The sequence below is a fragment of the Schistocerca piceifrons genome, chromosome 2 (assembly GCF_021461385.2).
Source record: "Schistocerca piceifrons isolate TAMUIC-IGC-003096 chromosome 2, iqSchPice1.1, whole genome shotgun sequence".
Taxonomy (NCBI): Eukaryota; Metazoa; Arthropoda; class Insecta; order Orthoptera; family Acrididae; genus Schistocerca; species Schistocerca piceifrons.
The window spans coordinates 268464522-268489865 of NC_060139.1; the positions used below are offsets into that span (position 1 = coordinate 268464522).

At 40.3% G+C, this 25344-nt stretch overlaps 1 protein-coding gene across 3 annotated transcripts in view; it reads right to left on the bottom strand.

Moving 5' to 3' along the window:
* LOC124777509 (protein sister of odd and bowel-like) overlaps nucleotides 1-6468 on the bottom strand; it is a 110848-nt gene extending 104380 nt beyond the window's left edge. For all 3 annotated transcript variants that reach the window (XM_047252955.1, XM_047252954.1, XM_047252956.1), the window contains exon 1: nucleotides 6176-6468. In XM_047252955.1, the coding sequence (XP_047108911.1) occupies nucleotides 6176-6313 (138 nt within the window). In that variant the 5' untranslated portion in view covers nucleotides 6314-6468. The remainder of the gene's footprint in view (nucleotides 1-6175) is intronic.
* Nucleotides 6469-25344: the final 18876 nt, after the last annotated feature.

Here is a 25344-nt window from a genome sequence, read left to right on the forward strand (position 1 = left end):
CTGTGAACCAGCCACTGACCAGCAATCTTCTGATCTCCCAGTACCATCCCGGCCCTGAAAAACAACCACACCCTTCATCAGGGCTTGGACTACTACTAGTTGTGACCTGAGGTGAGGGATATCCTACCCATATTTGTGAAAGCAGCCATGTTACATATCAGCTGTGCTGCATTCTATGTGGGCATGACAAGTCAGCAACTGTCTACTTACATAAACGGCCAGTCAGACTGTGGCAAACTGCAAACTTCACCAAGCAATTGCCAAACATGCCGTGCATAAGAAAACAAATGACTTCAACAGTTGCTTCACTATGCAGGCAATTTGGATACTCTCTTCCAGCACAAGTCTCGCTGAATTACACAGGTGGGAATTATCTCACCAACATATTCTGCATTCTCACCCCCTTGGCCTGAACCTCCGCTAACCTGATCCCACTGTTCCACTTTACCTGTTCCCTTCTCTCTTCTGCTCACACAACTACTTCCCCAGCCAGATCATGTACTGCCTTCTCCCATTACTCTTTCCCTCTTCCACTCGCATGTGAGCATAATCTCTCTCTCTCTTCCCCTCCCCCCTTTCCCTCTCATCCCCTCTCTCACCCCTTTTTCCACCCCTCTCCCTTTCTCTCTTCCAGACTTGTTTCCCCCCTTTATGTCCAGATGCTTAACTACAGGTCTTACAAAGTCTTCCCACACACTTAAATTTTTCAGTTCTTTACAAATGCGCTATAATAATCCATAGTTCATAGATTACTATCAAATATATAAAGAAATATATAGGAGGGTACTGGTTGCTGCAAGAAAGTCATTCGGTAACAAAATAATATAGAATGCAGAAAATAAAAACAGAGTCATGAGGAATATCATAAGACAGGATACTGGAAAAGGCAGAACCTATAAATCAGAGGCACAATGCGCCACTGCCGACTGTTAACAAAGGTCTGAGCACATGGAATAGGTGGCTCTAAGACTTCTTATTAATAGAATCTGGTACGTTATTCTGGATGGTGAGTGTTCATCAGAGATATGGGTGTAATCAGAGTGCCCCAGGGAATTGTGATATGGCTTCTCTTATTCTCTATATACATAAATGATTTGACTGACAGGGTGGGCAATGATCTGCAACTGTTTGTTGATTTCACTGTTGTATGTAGGAAAATGTCATTACTGACTGACTGTAGGAGGATACAGGATGACTTAGACAAGATTTCTATTTGGCTTGATGAACAGCAGCTTGCTCTAAAGGTAGAAAAATGCAAGTTAATGCAAATGAGCTGGAAAAACAAACCTGTAATGTTCAAATACAGTATCAGTGGTATGCTGCTTGATACAGTCATACTGAATAAACATTTAGGCCAAGACGTAATACTGCAAAACAATATAGGATAGACTGTGCACATTAAGGCCAGTTGTAGGGAATGTGAATGGTTGGCTTTGGTTTATTGGGAGAATTCTAGGAAAGTATAGCTCTTCAATAAAGAAGACTATGTACGGAACACTGATGCAATCCCTTCTTGAGTACTGCTTGAGTGTTTATGATGCCCATAAGATCAGATTAAAGGAAGTCATCAAACTAATTCAGAGGCATGCTGCTAGATTTGTAACATGTAGGTTTGATCAAAACACTAGTGTTATAGAGATGCCTGGAGAGAAGATGAAGTTATTTTCGTGAAACACTATTGACAAAATTTCAAGAAGCGGCATTAGTGGGTGACTGCAGAATGATTCTACTGCCAACAATGTATATTTCATGGAAGGATCATGAAGACAAGGCATTAGGGCACATACTGAGGTGTACAGACAGTTGTTTTTCACAGGTCCCATTTTCCTGTGGAACAGGAAAGGGAATCGTTAAGTTGTGGTACAAGGTACCCTGTGCCATGCACCATATGGTGGCTTGCGATGTATGATTTTAGATGTAGAAAATTGGAAGTCGAATGGCTAAAGTGCACTTACAGTATCAGCACCTCTTGCATTTTGTGATGATGTTGGCATTTTGTTGAGATTGGTCAAAACCAATTGAGTGACTGTTTAGGATAGCCAACGACAATCACTGAATCTAACAACTTCTTTCAGAATAAGAAACAAATGGACAAATGGAGTACTCTTCTTTTATATGCTGAATCCCAGAATGACTTTTACTGATCTGTTTATTATGAATTTTATGGTTGGCTATGGATTTTCATATTTATTTGGAGACATGCTGACAATCTGACTTTTAGTAAGGCCTGAGATGTAAATTAGGTTGGAATGTGATAATTAGTTTCTCATTTCGTGAAGCCAACGAATTCCAACACAAAAACACAATTGCAGTAACAGATTGATATGCAATGTAGCTCAAGATACAGTATATAAATTTGTCATTGCAAACTATTGCAAGGAAAACAAGTTGACATGTTCCCACTGTGGAGGGTGTGACCATCTAAAAAAGAACTATAAAAATACCAAGCAAGCTCCAGTGCGCATTCCATGTTAGAAAGGGAAGAAACCATGCAGCCAAAGAAGTATGGACTGTGAAATGTAGGGCCTGCCAAATGTTCTTGGAGTGAGAGATTCAAAGAACCAAATATGGATTCTGAACCATTGTGCATGATGCTGGTGAGCGTCACAGGAAACCACAGAGTAAATACAAACACAGCAAAATCATGTCGAAGAAGATGAAACATGTCCAGGAAGAAAACTGATAAATCCAAGTTCACTGATCAAACGGATTATAAAATCAGCTGTCATCTTTGTAAGAAATGGAAGCCTCCATCAAAGAGAATGATGGATGCAGAAAGTGTCAAAATATTCTGAGCCAATGTGAACGGTAGAATGAGAAGAGACATAGCAACCCATACCGAAAATATGACTGACCACATAGACAAGGGCAATAACGAGATGGAATTTATAAAGGTCAATAATAAGAATAATGGAGAGGAGTGGAGTTTCTAGAAGTGGCTAAGAAGAAAGGAAAACAAGGAATGGGCAGCAGGCCTACCTCTAGAGGAGGAAGACTTAAAGAAGTACATACTATCAAATTTTTAAAAAATAGTTGAAAGTGTAGTAAATGCAAGGTGTGATAGCACGCAACATGTTGTAATAATGACGTGTGATAGCATTCAACAGCTAATAGAGGAAGATTACAAAAATGTGTAGAATCACAGAATCTATAGATGACAGTGAGAACCACGAAAAGCATACAAACAATGATGGAGATGGCAGGAAAAATGGAAGGGGTTTATGGCTGGGGCTGCAGCCTGTTTACACAATGTGAAAATGCAATGAGACTGACTAAATTAGAGGATATGCATGTGTTAACCATAGCAATAAGGCACCTGGTTAGGCATGGTCATCCAAAAGGCTGCACCATAAATCTTCCTGTCATGGAGGAAACTGATCATATTCAGCTCACTGTCAACAAATTGCCTGCAAAAGCGAAGGAACAGCACACACTACTTGAAGTCGTATTTAAGAAGGAACAGAAGACATTTGATACTGAGCATCTGTACAGGCAATTAGTGACGACACACAAACAAATTGTACATGATTACAGGTTACACTGCCGCATAACTATGTGCTCTAGGTTTCCATAGCATTCAATTACAATCCAATCTCATCCCAACAGCAATGAAACAGAGGCAGATGATTAAAACTGGCTAGATAAATGCAATGCTCAGTGCATTGTGTTGCAAGAACTTGGGAAAGTGTTAGAGGTGTTGGACCTACAAATACTATGTACACAGCAGCCATAGTCTAGAAACAGGGCATCACCTCACATGCCAATTACACCACAGATCATAACATCAGGTCAACTTCCAGTGGCTCAGATATTGGTGCCAGATAAAGATGACAACTCTGTGACGAACATGTGTGACAACAGAAATAATGACTGCCTTAGGAAAATTTTACATAACTAATCACAGATAGGCACAACAAAAAAACTGCTACAAATAGAGCTTTGGGCCATTAAGGCCTTCATCACCAATAGAGGACAGACACACACACACACACACACACACACACACACACACACACAACTGAAACCACACTGCGAGCAGCAGCACCAGTGAATGATGGAGTGGCGACTGGGTGGGGCTACGGAGAAGGCTGGGGCGGGGAAGGGGAGGGATAGTATGGTGGGTGTGGCGGACAGTGAAGTGCTGCAGGTTAATGGAGGTCAGTCACTGTCCTGACCCATCCAGCCCCTTCCCTGTTCCCATTCCAGAACTACACAGCTATCATTCCACCATCACACCTAGTCTTTTTACTTCTCTCCTTTTCCGCTCCATAGGTGGAGCATCACATGGTACACTGCTCCTTTACCTACCATCCACCTTCTTACGTGCATATCATTATAGCTATAAGATTTTTTTCTGGAATTAAGAGCACAAAACATTGATAAAAAATTTGCACTGCAGAAAAGGGCATTACAATAATAACTAGAAATCAAATGTTTTTTATTCCAGTCTTTGATTGCAATATCACTTTAGGGCATGGTGTAGAAAAGATCTGAGAAATGGTCACTACGGACTACAACCGCCCATCGTCAAAAGAACTGATATTGTGATCAAACACTGGAATAAAAACTATATGACAATATTGGATCACTGTTCGTATACGCAAGTATGTCGCAGCTGGTATAACTAGAAATATTAGTCAGGTGCATTGTAAATAACTGTATAAGAAACTGGGCACCCTTACTGCACCACATGAGTACATCTAAACATATAACAATGAAAACAAACAATAGTCTCAAAACAGTATTTACTGTTGGCAAATAAACTCGTGTAACAAATTACCCAAGGAGACAAAAAAGAAATTACTAAACTAGACCTGTTTAAGATGGCAGCTAAAACACTCCTCACTAGTAACACATATTTTACAGAGTTTACTTGGAGGACTCAGAGCAGTGGTTTATAATGAGGGAAATGACTACAAAACCTTGTCACATTACAATAGTTCGATGTGACAAGGAAATCATGCCAAGCTCTATAGTCTATTATAGTAAAGTCTTGTCACTCTCCTGAGTTCAACATCCGACTCATCAGAGGGAGGATGCTGACTGGGTTTCTCAGGCTGCCTGAGGTAAGGCCCTGAAGATGTGCATGGGGAATAGCTGGATTTCTACAGGCCTGGAGTCAGTTTTACGAATGGACTGGAGTTACTGCAATGGGCCAGATTTAGATTTTTCTAAATAATTTCATTTAAATTTGAGATGGTTCCTTCATCTAGACTATGGTCAACCACCTGTCCTATCCTCACAAATGCATAGTTATACATTCTATGTTTCTGTATAGTTTTGAGGTAGTGCTTTCATTGTGTTACTATGACAAATCCAGTACCATTGTAAGATGATAAGTGGGTGAATAAATAAATTATCAAACTGATGATTCCTTTAAGCCTGGTAGTGTGTCCTGTACTAAATCCTACAGCTACTATTCACAATGCTGATAGTCAGATATCATTCTTTTAAATACAAATTCCCCTTGGCCTCCTACTGTTTTAGCAAACTGAAGACAAACTGTAATGACAATCACTCAAATGTGTAAAACACAACATCTTAGTGTTTCCATCACCTTATGGTTACTAGTAAACAGCGGGTCAAAATGAAATTTTAGACTTAAGCTTTATTCCTCTATGCTTTATTGAGAATTACAACAGTAAGTTTTAGTGTACCCTAAAGCAACATATACTTTCTTTAAATATGAAGTGAGATGAGTGTGTGTTTTTTCCTACGTTAACAACCTGAAACACTCACAACACTGTGATCTCAACGCTAATGGTAGACATTCGTATCTCTGATCAAAAATCAATGATTTCAATAATCATAAATACCTAGTACAGAATAAACAAATATCAACAATTAATCTCCGTAATGTGGCTACATTATTCGTTCTATTACACAGAATGGCTGTAAATATGAAATATGAAGAGTCCTGTTTAAAAAGTTTAGTAGAGCAATTTGAGCGATTACTAGATTTAATTAGTGCGCATATGCTTGTCATCAAATACAAAAGGCACAGCATCTAAGAGCGACTACGTTTTTATGCGATACCATCTAAAATTTCACACTGTCGCTACGATATAGCAAATCTTTGTAAGAACACACAATAAAATACCGGCAACTATGACGGCAATTAAAATTAACAACAAAACAGAACAACCATTTTTGAGGATACAAAGGGTTGCCTTACTTCAACAGGTAGGCAGCATTTCTTTATTTTAACGTCGATTCGCTCCTTATCTGCGCCAAATATCGGTATGAGGACGTCGGAAATATTTGCACACAACCGGCACACATTATTTGGGAATTTGTCGTTGACACACCACATAACGGCAGGCAATCATGACTTCCCTAACAGAATATCACTGGTATAATAACAAACTTCGCGTTGTGGCTTCTTCATCATTTCAGAATTTATTAACCAACTACCACACTGTATTTTTCACTGTTATACAAACATCACAGGCCTACGCTTCTAATGCTCTTGTTTTGCTATTCGGTGTAAACAGAGAATCGATAAATCAGTTCGATAGTTAAACTGATCGATGAAGCTATCGACACTGTTGACAGCCAAAATTAAATTGAATTGAATTTTCAGTTTTATCTTTGCGAGAACTCAGAAGTCATCTGAATGTGTCGAACAGTTACGACACATGCATATGCAATAGATTCCTGCACAATTAATTACTAATTTCTGTGCTATTAAACAAGTCTCCTATTACTTATTACGCATTTATAACAGTCAATTAAGGTATAAATAACTTACTGTTCGCTGATGGAGCACTTTCAAATTGTACAATCACAATAATAAACCTAAATGTGTTTCAATCACTCTATTTTTGTTCACGCAGAGTATAATTCACAGAAATAGCAAAGAACTGGACAGAAAATAGCAAAAAAAAAGCTTCTGGCAAACACAGATAAGCTTAAAAATCCATTTCAATAAAAGTGTCACATGTCGATGCCATGCTATCGGCGTTTCGCAATTAATAACAGAATAGAAAGTTTCTGTTGGGCCCCAAAAACCGGTCGCGTGGGATCTGGCGGACCCAATGGTACACGCCCACTGTTCACGCCTCCAGCGGCTCTCGACAGCGAGCGCCTCCTGCCGTCGCGATGGCGGATGGCTGGTGGCAGCCAATCGGCCCACTCATTCTTGGAGCCTCTGCCTTCTGACACTGTGGTAGCTCGACTCTAATTCGTGCTACATGTTTGTAATGAGTTTTCATATGCTTGAATAAATACTAGTCAAGTGAATCTTTTGTTTATTGTGTCATATTGTTCACTAATCAATTCTGTTCATGTCCAGCTTTCCTATGGCGACAGTTGCCACCCCACTCTGTAGCCCACCACACTTACTGTTGTGTACGAAGTCATACACAATGTAAATGAAAAAAAAATCTTTTTGTATCCAACAGATGATAAGAAAATACTGAATATTATAAAGGAATTAAAATCAAAATTTTCTTCAGACGTTGACAGTGTGCCTGATTACATATTTAAAAAAATGGGCAACAATACTGACTAAGTCCCTAAGTCATCTTTCAACTCTTCGTTGTATTGTGTTTTTCCAGAAAAACTAAAAATAGTCAAGTTAAGAGTTCCATTCAAGAAGGAAGGCAAGACAAATGAAAAGAACTATAGACCAATATCTCTGTTGTCTGGTTTTTCTAAAATAGTGGAAAGAAGTATTCTACAAAAGAATTATTTCATTCACAGAGAAAAAATTTTATCAAGTACCCAACATGGATTCAGAAAACTCAGGTCGTCAGAAACTGCAATTTTTGATGTTTTTAATGAAGCCTTGACTGCAATAGAACAGAAAAAACATGTATTAGCCATATTTCTGGACCTCACAAAAGCTTATGATGCGATACACCGCAAATTACTGTGTACAAAAATCGGAATAGTAGGAATTAGGTTCTTGCACACAAGAATGGCTGGCGTCATACCTGAGAAGTAGAGAGCAGATAGTAGAAATCATGCATCAGGAAGAAAAGAAATTAAGTATGGTGTGCCCAGTGTTGTTCTTGATATTTATAATCATATAAAATTTCTGGGTGACATAAATGTATTGATAAAAGGCAAAACTGCTACAGAACTACAATATGAAGTACAATGCAGAATGATTCATCACCTACAAACTTATTGTTAACATAGAGAAAACTGTCTCAATGCATCTTCACACTACACAAAACAAACATCCATTAACCACCACCATAAATTAATTCAATAAACAATAAGATATTGCAAACTTAACAAAATCTCAGGGAACAGGGATTCAGAATAATATGAACTGGGATACACACATAAATTATTTAAGAAGGTAAGTATGACATGCTATGGCATGAAAATACTTGCTAGGTGTACAACAAAAGAAATATTAAAATGTGTATTATGCCCAAGCGGGATTACTGCAGCGATATGGGATAATTTTTGGGGCAACTAGCCACTAACAAAAACTGTTTCATAGCACTGATGAGAAGCATTAGGGCAACTGAAAATACTACTGCCAGAAACTCTTGCAAACTCCTTTTTAAAGCACTCTAGATAGTATCACTCTGCCATGCTTGTTCATTTTTGAGATAATTACTTCAACAGAGAATTTCAGAGGATATAAACATCCCAGGATGCACAAATTAAGCAGCCCACACATATGACACAAGACAAAAATTGAACCTTCAGTGAGTCTGTAAGTACAATTTCAGACGAAATGGACCACTGAAAACTGGCAAAAAACTTTACAGTAAACTTCCCCACTACATCCACACAATAAAAGAAATACAAAAATTCAAAGTGGCTCTAAAAACATTTGAAAGACTGGTGATATTATGCTGTAACTGAATATCTGTTGACATAAATTTAAATTATTTCCTTTTTTTTTGTTATGTGCATAAGGCTACCTTTGTTATCTATTGTACTACATATTAGATTGTACTATTTTTAATGTATTATATTTCATTGTTTTTCTGTACTGCATTATGTGCTTAAATTATTTACCTTATTGAATCAATGTAACTGCCTTGTATCACGTATTTAAAACTGAATACTAATGAACAAAGTAAGCTATATCCTACATCAAAGATTTGATTAATGAATTCTTAATAAATAAAAAAATAAGAAACCTCATAACTGTAACAGGAACATTTTTATTTTAACTGATTCACTGATGTTGGAAAATGAAGTGTTTAACTGATTTATTTGCAAAGCACTTCTGTATCTTTTGTTATTGTAGTGGAATAATACCAATATATATCTGTACCTCATATTATATTTATGGTATGACATACCGCTCATATCTAAAATAATTCTGATGATATTCATTAAACATTGCAAAATGATGGCACAATTCACAGAAAGTAGGTCTGTAGTAGGACTCTAGTCACTGAATTCTTTTGGTAGTCCTGTCAGTGCAACTGTGATTAGGACTGTTCAGCTTTGTTAGATGTGTATATTCCAAGCCTGCTAGAGTGTGTAAATTATCCTCCCTTTGAATATTGTGGAACAATAACCTTATTCATCAGAACAGGGAACAACTGCATTCAACTCACTTATGAACAGTTAGGTGACATTTTACATTAGTGTAGAATCGTCTCTTAATAGGCTGAAACAGTTAACAATGAATCTGTAGTCGAGCTGTATGTAACTATGATGAGTCTCTCCAAGAGGAAGACAAAAACAAGGAGTTTAGATCACTGCCAGTGCAACACCATCTGTGGTTGTGTGTGTAGTTCCACTCAACAAATGCGATGATAACAGACTGCAGAGGATGGCAGATGACGATGATGTGCCATTACACCAGCCCCTGCGGTGGAAGCAGAGCGTCATCTCTGAAATGTGCAGGTAAATGTACATGCTGACCAGAGAGTGTCGTGAACACTGGTTGTGAAACTAAGTCGAATGTTTGTTGAGGTTGCAGTTGTGGCAGTTGTTTGAGGTCGTCGTTCCAGTTGCAGTACTGGCTAGGAGAGAAGAAGCTCTCCTTGATACATCATGAAAGATGTATGATGATTTGATGCAGTCAATGGATATGGTCGTGGCCTTGTCTTTGACAGAAATATCTGACATTGTGCATTTCTTTGCAACACATGGTTTGGGCCCATGTACATAGCTTGTAGATAAGATTTCACGTCATCTGTGGATAGCATTATGTGAGAGCAACTGACCATGCCGTGATACACAGAACAGGGTTGTGTGCCATGTCTGGAAACTTGATGCAGGCGAAAACATGTGATGTCCTTACACAAGTGATGTAGAAAGTCTGACTGATCTTATGTGGCAGACTACTGAGAACCGATGTCTATGAATTCACCAGAAAAATTATTGGCTCGCTGAAAATGCGTTCTACCAATTATGCATCTTTGCCCAGTTTGCAAGCATTAAGTAGACAAAGTGACACAATTAGTAGAGCAATCATCCAAATCGTGTCACAGCCTGTAAGAACAGCTTTGGGTAAACAATGCCATTGATCTATCAGACCGTTGCTTGCTGGGAGATACCTTATTGTTTTATGATGGACATATACAGAGAACTATACAAGCTTGGCGAATAACTGTTTCAAATTGCCTGCTGCATTTTGTTGTTATGTCCAGTGTACGATCAAATCTTGATAACTAAGAGGACATTAAAGCAGAGGCAAATGTTTCTGTGGAGGTGTTGTCCAATGGTACTGCCTCTGGCAATCGAGTGAAATGATCTGCGACAATCAATAGGCATTAGCGATCGTCTGATGGAGTTAATAGACATGACATCGAGTAGGGCATGTGCAAAATGTGAAATGATGTCAGGGAGTTTGACCACTTGTGGTTGTATGTGGTGAGACACATTTCTGTGTTGGCCTAGTATAAATGTGCATGTCCACTCGCAGCAGTCCTTCTCCATTCCCAGCCAGATGAAGTGCTTCAGCAGCTAACAGAACACTGGACAGTCTCCAATATGAGACAAGCTGTGTTAACTGTCGAAGACTTGATTATGAAACTGAACAGGAATGAAAATTCGGGATCTTCCTTGTGAGATGTCAAAATATATTTTAACATCTGTGCCAAGGACACTAACAAGCTGCAAGTGTAATGCCGAGCCAGTATCGTTCAGGAAAGTGAGAAGTTCTTGGTCAATCTCTTGCATCTGTGAGAGAGTGTTGAAATGAATGGGGCTCAAAACGCTTTGACTCCTGAAGGACTGTTGGCTACCACGTTGTCCATACCAGAGATGTGCCTGATGTTGATAGTCAACTGCATAATAAATTCCAGATGATTATACTACCTTGGTGAAAAGTTGTTGCTATTCCACCTGAGTGTAGGGCAAAGCGGGCATGGCACACTTTGCATTGTTTCCACTTTTTTAAGATGGCGGATACAAGATGTCGGCCATAGATGTGGCAATGTTACAGTGACGTCATGGTGGGAAAACAGGTCAATTGGGATACCTCCACTAACCTAAACCCCCCCTCCCCTTCTGTCCCTCTCCCACCTCTCCTCCCCATCTGGAAATTCGTGGTAAATGAGCTCAGTCTGTGCTGGGATGCCATATAGGATGGACATAAGTCTTTATTTTGTATACATTGCTCTCCCTATGGAAATACATAGGAAAGGATTCAGTCTGTGCAGGAGTCCCAGATAGGATGAATGTAAGTATGCATGGTTTATTTAAACAATTTGACTTGTCACATATAGTAGCTCCATCTGGTGTGTTCACCATGAGGTCCAGAGTCCAAGTGACCTAGTCCACAACACAGCCACCAGAGCAGGCTGTGGGCCCTCCCCCTCTCTCCTCCTGTGATGTAATCCAAGATGGCGGTCTGGGGGAAAATGGTGGGAAAAGGACTCAGTCTGTGTCTAGCTGCTGGACTGGGAGGACGGACTTAATTGTTTAATGTGTTCAGTGGATGATGTGCCTGTGTTGGAGAAAGAGGAGTATTAAGCTGTAACTGTGCATCTGAGGACTGTCTCGATAGCAAAGGTATTTGTTGAAGACTAATATGCTTCATAAAATAATGAATATGAAGCATGATGGGGCTAAGCTAAGCTTCACAACACATACTTAAATGCATGTGCTGTAACTGTAGATCATACAGTAAAAGTCCAGAGACTCTTCCGAAGTGCAAGAGGCAAGATGTTCACCCATTCCAGCGTGTGGCCTCTTCCAATGGCCCCGGACACTCAGGCAGGGAGCTCGCTGGGTTCACAGCATGCCACGTGGCAGCTGCAAGGACATGCACTAAGCACTTCCTGTCACAACGGAAATAACTGTGGTCTTCCACCTTTCCATCCATGGTGCACTGATACCCTTTGGCATTCAACATGAACTGCTTTGGGAGTTACTACATCTGGTGTTGAGGAATATTGTTACATACATAATAAGAAGATGTCACAGGAACTAAATACAACGCTGAACAAAGGGAGAGAGACAGCTTTGCAGATGATGCAAGACTATGTAAACAACCACACGTTTTATTTCGAGGAATACCACCACCACTGCACCTGAACATGGACTGTAAAAAAATCACGACACAGTTGTGAAACCATCTCTGCGACACTACCCGAGCTTTTGTGGGAAATACCCTTGTCTTTGAGCACAAGGTGCTTCAGGCGTTACTAAACCCAATTGAATATGTCTTTAAATGCACTTTCAAAAAGATCGCTGCACAGTAATTTGCCTCAGTTTTGCGATGTATACCACCACTGACTCTAAAACAAAAGATCACAGCACACTTGTGAAGCCTCTCAGTCTTCCTCCACTACTCTGGAATATTTGCGTGCGTAAACAAATTAGGTAAAGTGTTGAACGCCTCAGTATGTTTTCAGATGTAGCTTTAAGCAATTTGTTTCCAATACAGTCACACACAAAACACTGCGCTGTCTTCCCAGGGGCACATGGAATGGAAATACATTATGGCAAAATACACTGAAAAGAACATTGCTAAAATAAATGAGGGCAAATACACCAAGTCACAACTCTGAAGATGATCCTGCATCACGTAAAAAGAAAAAAGTTGTTAAATACACTATCACAGCAGTTTGCTACACGAGGGACGGTTGTAACTGGAGGACTCGCAAAGTGGCAGCGTGTTTGTCAGCGGCCACAGCTCGCCACAGAATGAAGTGCAGACGAGATGCAGGGTTCTTCCAGCTGAATCCACGACTGCACGTAAACCGTAGCTGGCCAGACCACACGAATTTGTCCTGTGTCCTCAGAGCAGCATTCATATATAGGGGGAGGGGGGGGGGGGGGGTAGAATGCCACACTGCTATTGGTTACTGAATATATTGTTCAGGATTTCCCATCAACTACTCTTACTAATTGGTTCTCCCAAATCAAAGAGTCTATATAAACCCTCCCCCCTCCACTCCCTGTGGAGACCTATATCTCTGATGTCGATCAGTTGTAGAATTTTAGAATTTGTTTTTTTTGCTCGCGTATCATGTCGTTTTTGGAAACCCAGAATCTACTCTGTAGGAATCAACATGGATTCCAGAAACAGTGATCGTGTCAGACCCAACTCGCTTTATCATGAGACCCAGAAAATATTAGGTACAGGCTCCCAGGTAGGTGCTATTTTCCCTGACTTCCGGAACGCGTTCGATACAGTTCCGCACTGTCGCCTGATAAACAAAGTAAGAGCCTACGGAATATCAGACCAGCTGTGTGGCTGGATTGAAGAGTTTTTAGCAAACAGAACACAGCATGTTGTTACGACTACAGACGTTAAAGTAACCTCTGGCGTGCCACAGGGGAGTGTTATGGGACTATTGCTTTTCACAATATATGTAAATGACGTAGTAGATAGTGTCGGAAGTTCCATGCGGCTTTTCGCGGATGATGCTGTAGTATACAGAGAAGTTGCAGCATTAGAAAATTGTAGCGAAATGCAGGAAGATCTGCAGAGAATAGGCACTTAGTGCAGGGAGTGGTAACTGACCCTTAACATAGACAAATGTAATGTATTGCGAATACATAGAATGAAGGATCCTTTATTGTATGATTATATGATAGCGGAACAAACACTGGTAGCAGTTACTTCTGTAAAATATCTGGGAGTATGCGTATGGAACGATTTGAAGTGTAATGATCATATAAAATTAATTGTTGGTAAGGCGGGTACCAGGTTGAGATTCATTGGGAGAGTCCTTAGAAAATGTAGTCCATAAACAAAGGAGGTGGCTTACAAAACACTCGTTCGGCCTATACTTGAGTATTGCTCATGAGTGTGGGATCCGTACCAGATCGGGTTGATGGAGGAGATAGAGAAGATCCAAAGAAGAGTGGCGCATTTCGTCACAGGGTTATTTGGTAACCGTGTTAGCGTTATGGAGATGTTTAGCAAACTCAAGTGGCAGACTCTGCAAGGGAGGCGCTCTGCATCACGGTGTAGCTTGCTCGCCAGGTTTGGAGAGGGTGCGTTTCTGGATGAGGTATCGAATATATTGCCTCCCCCTACTTATACCTCCCGAGGAGATCACGAATGTAAAATTAGAGAGATTCGAGCGCGCACGGAGGCTTTCAGACAGTCGTTCTTCCCGCGAACCATACGCAACTGGAACAGAAAACGGAGGCAATGACAGTGGCATGTAAAGTGCCCTCCGCCACACACCGTCGGGTGGCTTGCGGAGTATAAATGTAGATGTAGATGTAGATGTCATTCAGCCATCGTCAGAAGGTCTGTATAGTTGTGTGACTCTGTGTGTCTCCCTGTCTCTCATCAACCGAGTATGAAGTGCAGCAGAGGCAGCACCACCAGTGTCAGCGGCAGTAGCAAGTGTTGTAGAATGGCTGAAGAAGAAGAGCGAGAATATGAACTGTGCTGGTGTAAGCTGTTATTAGCACATTGGTCGGCAAAGAGGTTGCAAGAAGATCGATAATAGGCGCAGAATCAAGTACGCCTGTCAGGAGAGAGAACAAAGTGAGACTTGCAAGCAATGCACCACCAATGCTCTCTCGACTGCAAGTATTTAGATCGCCGCCGCTGACTGGATGGCCCAGTCAGTCACAGACAGTCAGCCCAGTCGCAGACAGAGTCAGCCTCAGTGGCAGTCAGCTTAGTTACTAGCTGAGTCACTATTCTAGTTGGCATCTGTCAGTTCATGCCATCGGCTACAAGAGTTTAGTGTTTATAGTGGGACTTGGTACTTCACCAGCAGTGAGGCAAATGTGGACTATTGTGGAAGAGTTTGTACCACAACACAGGGACTCGCTTAAGGATAAGTAGCTTTCTTGTTCTTGTGAATAAAGAATCCTTCTTCGACAAGAATAATATTATTTCCGGATGTCAACATGGCTTCAGACCACAGAGATCAATTGAAACTGCCACTTTCAATCTGATAAACCATGTCTTAAATGCAGTGGACAACCACAGATATATCTCAGGTTTATTCTTGGACCAAACAAAAGCTTTTGATGTGATTGATCATTCTATACTCCTGAGGAAGCTCGAATGGTATGGTGTAAGAGGTGTGCCAAATCAGTGGATCAAATCATATTTGGAATATCACTCTCAGGTAACCGAAATTAAGTACATGGAAAGAAATGAACTCCAGGTACACCTTTCAGAACCATGTGGACTAACTCATGGTGTTCCACAGGGCTCCATTTTAGGTCCCTTTCTTTTTTTGGTCTACATTAATGATTTCCCATCACACATTAGGGATTCTGAACCAGTACTGTTTCCAGATGACACCAGTCTATTGATTGAAGGGAATAATGAAGAAAATCTTACTGCATCTGCAAAAGATATTACAAAAGGAGTGTCTGAATGGTTTACCAGAAACAGGCTAATAGTTAATCCCCAAAAAACGGTACTTATGAATTTCCACACTGATCAAAATAAAAATCTGGCACAACCTGTAATATGTATAGATAACCGAAACATTAGTTCTGTCAATGAAACTAAATTTCTTGGGATTCATATCCAGGAAAATCTTAAATGGAACACTCATACCACAGCCCTAAATTCAAAACTAGCAAAAATGAGCCATGTGGTAAGAATTCTCTGCAACAGTACTAGTGCAGAAACAGTTAGGGCTGTATACTTTGCTTGTGTACATTCAATACTGAAGTACGGTATCATTTTATGGGGAAATGTACATTAGGCCATAACAGTTTTCAGGAAACAAAAGCAATTATAAGAATAATAAAACAACTGAGCAGCAGAAAATCATGCAAACCTTTCTTTAAAGATCTAAAGATCCTACCCCTTCCCTGCATTTATATAATGGAAGTAGTCATGCATGTCAAAAAAAGCATACTGAGAAAAGAAAACCTTTTTCCTCAAAACAAAAGTGTCCATCATTACAGTACCAGGTCAGACAGTGACATACATGTCAATCATTGTAACACCACATTATGCCAAAAAGATGTATATCATGCAGGAACGAAACTTTACAACAGGTCACCAAGCCATATAAAATCTCTTACTGAACTACAAAGCTTTAAAAAGTCTGACATCCTACCTTCTGAAAAACTGCTACTATTCAGTCTCACAGTATCTTATGCAAGGAAAAATGTAATTTGTATTTTTTATTGTAGAAATAAGTTATAAATATACAGTATTTCTAAATTTGTAATTATTAACTGTATAGATCCAATTTGTGATAAAAATTTATAAAATTTATGTTTGACATTTGAAAATCCAATAGCTAAAAAGGTTTTCTGTCCAATATCCTGTGTACAATATGTGTACTTAAAAAGAGATTTATATGGACAAATAAATAAATAAATGTTAATACAAAGGTGCAGTTGTGTTGTAGGAAGAGGATACTGGCCACCACACAACATCATCTCCTTGCTTCCCATGGTACAAGACTCTATAGTGGCAATGACAACACAAAATGAACTACCACATAAGTGAATAATTTATATATATGGTTACGGTGTTTAAATCGGGAAAAAATTGGTGTGTTGAAAAAAGAATTTCCGTTGGTACTGTGGTTTCTTTTTTTTTTGTACAGTGCAATTCCAGGACCTTATCCTGGATTGCGAGGGCTGACAGGAGGCGGCGGAGGAAGAGCCTGGGCCCCTGCAAACTCCTCCTCATGAGGAAAGCCAGTAGCTAGGACTACCACGTGAATATAAAAAAAATTGTTGTACTGATAGCGTAATTTGTTTTTTTTTTTTGTGTATGGATGGTCTATTTCTTGTTCTTCAAGAATATCTGGCGCCAACAGTTTTGTAAGTTTCTAGAAAGAGAGGGAAATATCTATGTATCAGTAGTAGTAGCTATGTAATTAAAATGTGTGTATACATATTTATGTTTTGTCTTGTTACAGGGAAGTTCTAGAGGTGTTAGACGGCCTAGACAGGCAGCTGGAGGCAATTTGGCATTTGCAACAGTCTCCAGTGCCTAATGAGAAGGCACAGCAGTCCCGTAACTGTAAAAATAATTCTAATTTTTTTATGTGTCTGTAGTTGTATAGGTTTCTTTCCTCTAACAAGTGTTTATATATATATATATATATATATATATATATATATATATATATATATATATATTTGTAGGTGAGATGGATCAGCAGCATATTGATTTTGAGAGGATGAAATACCTGTTTGGGTCAGGGAAATGGCCCTAGACGTAGAGGTACAAAGGCAGCGTGACCTGGCTCGTTTAGAGGAGGAGGATGACTTTCCTGAAGGGATGGTGGAAATACTGGACAACATTGATGAGTTGCTCAGGCCGTGGACCCAGAGCAGGAGAGGTAATTACTCACTCCGCTTATAACCATGTGATCGTCTTGTAACACCACAACTCTGTGGATGATCATACTATTTCTACGTGTTCTGCGAAGTTTGCTGAATAGTATTCTTGTAAATATGTTGTCATGTTGTCAAGTGAGAAATGCTATTTGTTATTTAAGAAAGAGAATACACATGGAATGTTAACATTTGTAAGTAGACACGCTTGTATAGTCAGGGAAAAGCTCTTGTCAAAGAGTGTAATAAATTGTAAATTCATTATCGCTGGGCGTGTGAGAGCGCCAAAAGTAGTAGCAGTTGATTTTCATGACGAGATAGTTGGTGTTGTTGGTTGTGTGTATCGTCGGTGTGGCTATGCAAAAGTGCAGAGACAAAAAGTTTGTTTCCGAAGTGCATAGCAGTGAAAACTGAATTGGTTGTGTTGGTGGGCAGGATATGGCATCTACTGGGCGCGGTACAAATACAGCAAGAGTAATTCACATAACATCAAGAGTACTGTGGGCCCTTGTTATTGGCTATGGTATGGCAACAAGATCAACTTGTGCCCTATTTACCGCTAAATCTAGCCACTCAATAAACCTATGGCATCATGAAGTGAAGTAAGATCTAGTCTTTTTATAACTAGAAGTGTAATAGACTGACCAGCGTCGTTGAAATTTTATTGCTTGAATAATATTGTTTTCATGCATATTATCACGTAAATAGTTTTCCTAAGTCATTATCCAAGTAGTGTCCATCCTATCCCTTTGTATGAACCGAGATAATCAGAAAATGAGCTGAAAATGAAGTGAATATTAATTTATTAGATTATCAAAACATAATTTTTCCATCTATTTGACAGTTACGTAATAATGAAATCTTTGGTTGTAGTATGAATGATGTAAGAAAGAGAATGATGCAAATGCCAGTATTAATTAATTTGCTAAAAATAGAGTAACTTTCATAATAAAAAACTCATAGTGAAACCTTATCTAACTTGGACACTGAATTTCATTTTCAGAGCACAGTTCTAATTTATAGTTTGTGGCATAATTTGTGACTTTGATTACAAATAAATATCAAAGCAACTGCTAAATTCAAACAATCTTTCTGCTTGCTAGAATTGCGACAGTCAGTAAACGGTGAGTAACATAGCAAAAAGTTTCTGTCCACAGCCAGAAAACAATCTTACTTTAATTCATCTTTGAAAATTAATGTGATATGTTGTATATGTTTGCTATTTGATTATTATCTGACTACTGTGACATGTGTGGTGTTAAGTACTTGAAAGTGTGCATTAGGTACTGTACCTACATCATGACGCCAATAACTATTCTTAAGTAAGATTTCTTACGAGTATAAAGTTCAGTTCCAATTTAATTACTCTTGTTCCAGCAAGGAAATGGCGACTGTTGGTTATTTCATTAATGACATACTTTGAAAACCATTCTTCCAAATTTTCTACTAACTACTGTTAATAAAAAAACTAGTTTACATAATTAAAAATATATAAAGTTAACCAAACTTCGTTTCTAATTGTCATTGCTAACATACTGAGCAATGGTGATTTGGTTATAACTTCATCTACTTCTCTCGGTTTTGCATTATTCTTCAGAGTAGATGCTTTTTCCCTACAGATTAAGGACTTTGGGTACACACTCATATAGAAAAGCCTAATTAGCCAGAATAATAGCAGGGTTGTAGTATGTATTCTGCCTTTCTTTCTTTCCTTACAGCAAAGGTTGTACTCAATTTTTTTTCTTTCTTCTACAGCGGACGCATCTCAGCAGCTGCAGCACAATGTGGCGTGCATACCGGTGGTGCCTAAACCTTCTTCTCGCCAAAGCAGCGGTGTCCAGTAAGGCACACATCGCCTATAAGAGCGCCGTTATACATAGCACGAGAGGCCGTCACCAGCTCTGGCCAGCACTGTCGCTTTGGCGTCCGTGGGCCGAGCAACGAACTACCACCCTGGTACCTGGTCAGGCTTGCAGCAGCAGCAACAGCAATAACAGCATCGGGAACCATCGCCACAGCCAGATTGATCCCACGATCCGACCCAGTAGCGCCACCTCATCCACCTACTCATCCTTGTCAGAATCGTCACCCCAGAAGGGTATGTCTACCAAGGCTGGTGCTGCTCAGCACCTCACCGACCCCATCATCGACAGTATGGAATACCCAGTAGTAGTATTAGTAGTAGTAACAGAGATTATCCTGTGGCTAGTGGCAGGTCCCTCTCCTGTACTTTTAGTTAAGGACATCAGGTCAGTGACACCATACCACAGTTAGAATACTCAGTGATTGGACACGCCTTTGAGGAGTAAATCTCGCTCATGAGGATCGCGAACCTGGCAGGAGGGTACCACGAGCCTGTTGGTTTTCTAAGGGCATTCCTTCTGGTCATGGAAAAGGAGCTCCTCGAGGTAGTCAATGATCCACGGTATCAGGCCATTAAATGCAGTGCAGTGTTCTGCGACGAAATGTCGCTCCACCCCCCTCCCGCCATGTTGATTCTGACATTAAGAGACAAGTATTCATTATCTTTGGAGGGGGGGGATGGGGTTGTTCCGGCGTAACGACAAATGCCAGCTCGAAGATCAAGAACGATACAGCAGAGAGGGCTGTGAGACATCATCATCCAATAGCAAGCTGACTAGGACGTTTATACGACAGAAGCGGCATCTACACGAAGAGAATAAAAGCGAGCGCCGCCTAGCCTCGGCCGCACAAGCAAACCCAGACTAGAAGAACGCATTAGAAGAACCGTGACTTGTGGATCCATATGACCATTAATATGATTTGCTTGTATGTTGTCTAGCTATCTGAGAAAATAGCTTCCTAGGCGCCCTATAAGAGACGAGTGGGCAGAATCCTACAGGGGTGATAACGCGGAGTACGTTAGTCGCCGAGTGGCTTCATAAATTAGGTCTGGTTTGTTCAAATGGCTCTGAGAACTATGGGACTTAACTTCTGAGATCATCAGTCCCCTAGAACTTAGAACTACTTAAACCTAACTAACCTAAGGACATCACACACATCCATGCCCGAGGCAGGATTCGAACCTGCGACCGTAGCGGTCGCGCGGTTCCAGATTGTAGCGCCTAGAACCGCTCGGCCACTCAGGTCGGCTTGGTCTGGTTTTCCGAGATGGAAGTGAGAGGGTCTGTTGAAGCACTCAGCCGAATGCTAAACGTGGACATCCATACAGATGCCTATGATCCGGTAAATGGAGGGTCTATCTACATCAAGCTCTCTAAGCTATAGGTAATAAGCAGGCATGCATTAATGTCGAATATAGAAAGTATCAGGCCTGTTTTGCACGGCCAATCCTGGCTTGCGAGAGAAATTACAATCGTAGGGATCATCCTGAGCGTGTCAGTACCTACCATATAGGTGATAATATTCGTGGGTGTGATAACTTTGATGGTATCGAGTTCCCCACCAAGATCCAGGACATACCTAAATTTGAGGCACAGAATACCGGAATATTGGTTCATGTTTATCGTCTGAAGAAGAAAAGCAAGTCAGATAAGCAGGACAAGCATACTGTCGTCAGCCCCTTCCATTTCCAAAAATTTGCCTGTGAGCATGAGAGGCATGTTAACATACTACTCTTGTCTGGAGGTAATAATTATCATTATGTTTCGATCAAGGACATGTGCTGCCTTCTCGTCTCAGATGAATGAACTTAAGGGTAAACAGCATACATGCTTAAGGTGCCTGAGTTATTTTTCCTCAGGCAAGTTATTAATGGCACATCTAGTAGATTGCGCTTCCAGCGACCTGGTACGTGTTATTATGCCTACTGAGGAAGACAAATTCATAAAGTTTAAAAATGCTCGTCACCAGGAGCGATGTCCATTTGTAGTGTACTCCGAATTTGAATGCGTCCTCGCTCCTGTGGCCCACTGTGAAGGTGACTGAACGACCTCACACACCACTTTTACAGAAAAACACGTACCATGTGCGATAGCGTACCAAATTGTATCGTCTTATGATTCGAGTCTAATCGCTACAAATCTTATGTAGGGGATAATCCTGCGGTTTGGCTGCTCACTGAGCTCGGAAAACTTTCATGGGCGGCTGAAAAGCCTTACAGCAATAATGTCTCCATGACCAAATCGAAGGAGAATGGAGCTTTGTGCAATAACGCGGTTGATTCTCATATTTGTGGGCTGCCGTTAGATACAAATGCGCAAACTCCTCGTAGGGACCTCTGTCATCTTACGGGGTAGTTCCGTGGCGCAGCTCACAAGTTCGTGCAACTTGAAGTACCAACTACCAAGGGACATACCATTTTCTTCCACAATTTAAGCAAATATGACGCTCACTTTCGAGTTGAGCACTTGGCTGATTTCGGATGGGAGGAAAATCAGGTCAGTGTCCTACAAGAGAGCGTCGAGAAACACATTTCATTCTCCAAACGAATGACGCCCAAATTACGCTCTGCTTCTCTGATATGCTACGCTTTATGCGGGAGCCACTTCAGTAACTCGTTGAAACTCTACCTCAGGGGGATATGCATATGACTCGGGCTGCGTCTCCTGGCGAGGAAATGTTTCAACTTGTGACTAGGAAGGGGGCTTTCCCTCACGAGTCTGTGGTCAGTATGGCGAAACTCAACGAAACCAGGCTACCCGACATAGCTGCATTCTCCAGCAACCTTACGGGTTATGCCATAACGGATGCAGAGAATAAGCATGCCATGAATGTTTGGGGGAATTCAACATCTTCACTTTAGGAGATTTAAAGGCATATTTGCATGCTGAGCTTTTCTTAACGGAAAACGTAATTGTAAGTAACAAAAATAGAAATAATTTAAGCCATAGATACAGCCCACAGCTGCATGAATATTGTATGCGGCCGCTGGAAACATTTGAAGATTTTTGATCGTCATATTATTGGCGAATGAGGAAGAATCACCTCTTGTTTTCTAGGTCTTGTCCAGATCAGACGTGCGTGGCACACCACCATTAATACTACGTTATTTGATTATTTTATTCACGAGTTGCAACCAAACGGCACTCGTAATTGTACAACGTAAGTGTACTTTTTAATGGTGTTTTTATTTCAGAATACAATGTAATTACTAATCAATGTATGTTTTATTTTGTGTCTTTGGTCACTGTGAGATTGTTGGGTGACTTGGCATGGTAAAAGGTTCTGTAATTTTAAGCAAAAAGTCGTCCAGCTCGATCCACCATCGTCTTTGGGTGCTGTTGGATAACGAAGTCCAATTTTAGAGAAATCACAGAAATAAGGAACACGGTTAAAAATACATGAATGGACCTTTAACGAAAATGCCATGCTCAAGTGCCGAAAGTTTGTATATATTTTTTTTAATTCATTGCTATAATTCACTGTACGGTCTCGATCCAGTTACAAATGAGCGAGAAAGAAAAATTAATTAAAGAGAGTACACACAGTTTCACTTGGACACAGACATACGCTTGCTTGCTTGCTTTTCGAGAAATTCTGGCGTCTATGCATGACCACATATTCTCTGAACCCCGTCTATTATTACATGGCACTTGGATTGTCTTGGGACGCAATGCTCAAGAAAACAGAGTGCAGCATTGAATTATTGATCGACATACTTCTTTTCTTTGAGCGAGGAATCTGTGGGGGCTTTTCCAATGTGTCCATAGGCATGCATAGGCAAATAACGCACGGGTGGGTGACAGGTTCAACACGTCCCTTTATTCGAATTACATAATGTACTTGGATGTAAATAACTTATACAGGCATGGCATGCAGCAGTCACTGCCGATTGGTGAGTTTCTATGGGTGCCCAAAGACGAATGCAGGGATTAGGTGGAAAAGTCTTGGGGGGGTGGGGGTGGGGGGGGGGGGTATGGTGGCTGATTCTGATGTAGGGAATGTGCTGGAGCCACATACGATATTAGTTTGCATGACGGGCACACCGATTTGCCCTTGTGTCCAGAGGAACTGATGACAACGCTGGGGAATAAGCAGAGATACGTTATTCATTATTGTAACATCCAGCAGTCTCTCAGCTTGGGGATGGAGCGGTTTGGAATTACCCAGGCTATCTCCTTCAAGCAGTCCCCCTGGTTGAAGGAGTATATTGATTTAGATACGAGACGGAGAGCTTCTGCGACTTGTGACTTCGAGAAAGATTTTATAAATTAATGAATAATTCAATTTTTGGTAAAACAATGGAGAATTTGTGGTAACTACGTCAAATTCTGAGTAGAACCGAATGGGATGGGGGTTATGGCGTAAGAAATTGATTGCCAGACCAAATTTTGAGAGAGTCACCATATTCAATAAGAACTTTGTTGCTGTGGAGATTGCAATGACTGCAGTAGGTTTACAAAACTTGTTTATGTGGGGATGCACATACTAGACCTATCCAGACTCAACATGTACCGCTTTCATTATGAGTTTGCAAAACCTCATTCTGCAGATCCTAAATTACTTTATATGGATACAGATATCTTTATCTACTGGTTGAAGAATTGCAATCCATATGAAGTAATGATGTACCATGGTAATGAAGTCCACACATCCTCATATGTGACTGATAATCCGTATCGTATTGTTCCACAGAACAAGAATTTTATCGGCTTTATGAAAGACAAGGCAAATGGAGTGCCGATCGTGGAGTTTCTAGGTCTGTAATCAAAAATGTATGCGTGTTGCACACTGGAAGGTGCCACCCAGAGGCAGGCTAAAGGTGTGCATCGTACGGCATCGAGAGCCTCTCTACCAAAGATATCTGCAGTGCCTGTAAAGCAGTGTTCGTGGTGCTGCACCGCAGTCACCGCATACAGTACGGTAGACTAGTATTCCCTCGAGAGGACACGAGGTGTACAGCCGTGGACAAAACGAGCGAGACCCCTCGCCTTTTCGTTATGCTGATTGTCACAGCTTTAAAGTCTGTTACACAGCATAGTAGGCAAGGCGACGAAGTGCTACCAACATACTATACACAGGCGTGAAATTGAAAAAGTATCCAAACTTTGTCAGACTGTTTTCAGTCATGTGTAAGACTGCATTAATGCTGATTAGTGTGTTAAACACAACATGTAAATATAAGATATAAATGAAAGAAGAAACGCTAATTAGTATGAACTATACTAATAAAAATGAATTTTAAAAAAATGGCTCTAAGCACTGTAGGGAAGCAGCCTACTCACGCCGTAATAAATTCACATCAGTCTTTCCATTGTGTGCCAGCCAGTCCGCTGTAACTAGCTCTGACGTCATAAATGTTGCGCAATACTTTAAAAATCAAGTAAATAACCTAAAATGTTTCTAGCATGTCAGGAGTAATACTAAATTAATATGTGTTGAATATCAGTTCGATAACTTTAACCATTTTCGAAATTTGGACGTTTTTCTGTAAAAATCATTGGCGCAACAGAAAAGAGCTAGAGACTTAAAAATTTATATTTAGATTCATTTTTCATAATTATTTAATAGAAACACTCTTCTGGATCTCACAAATTAAAATTTTAGTTGAAATTCATGATTTTCTGGTTTTTCTCTTAAAAATTAAGGAAGCAAGATAGATTAAGTAGGATAATAAATAAGGCTAGGATGTTTAAATTGAAGTAGAAGGGAGATCCGCTATAACCATAAAGATGTGAGAAGTTTCATTTGAATAACTATAAAACTATAGCGATAGCGTATCTCCAAAGGGCAAGTTCAGAGCTTTTCTACTGT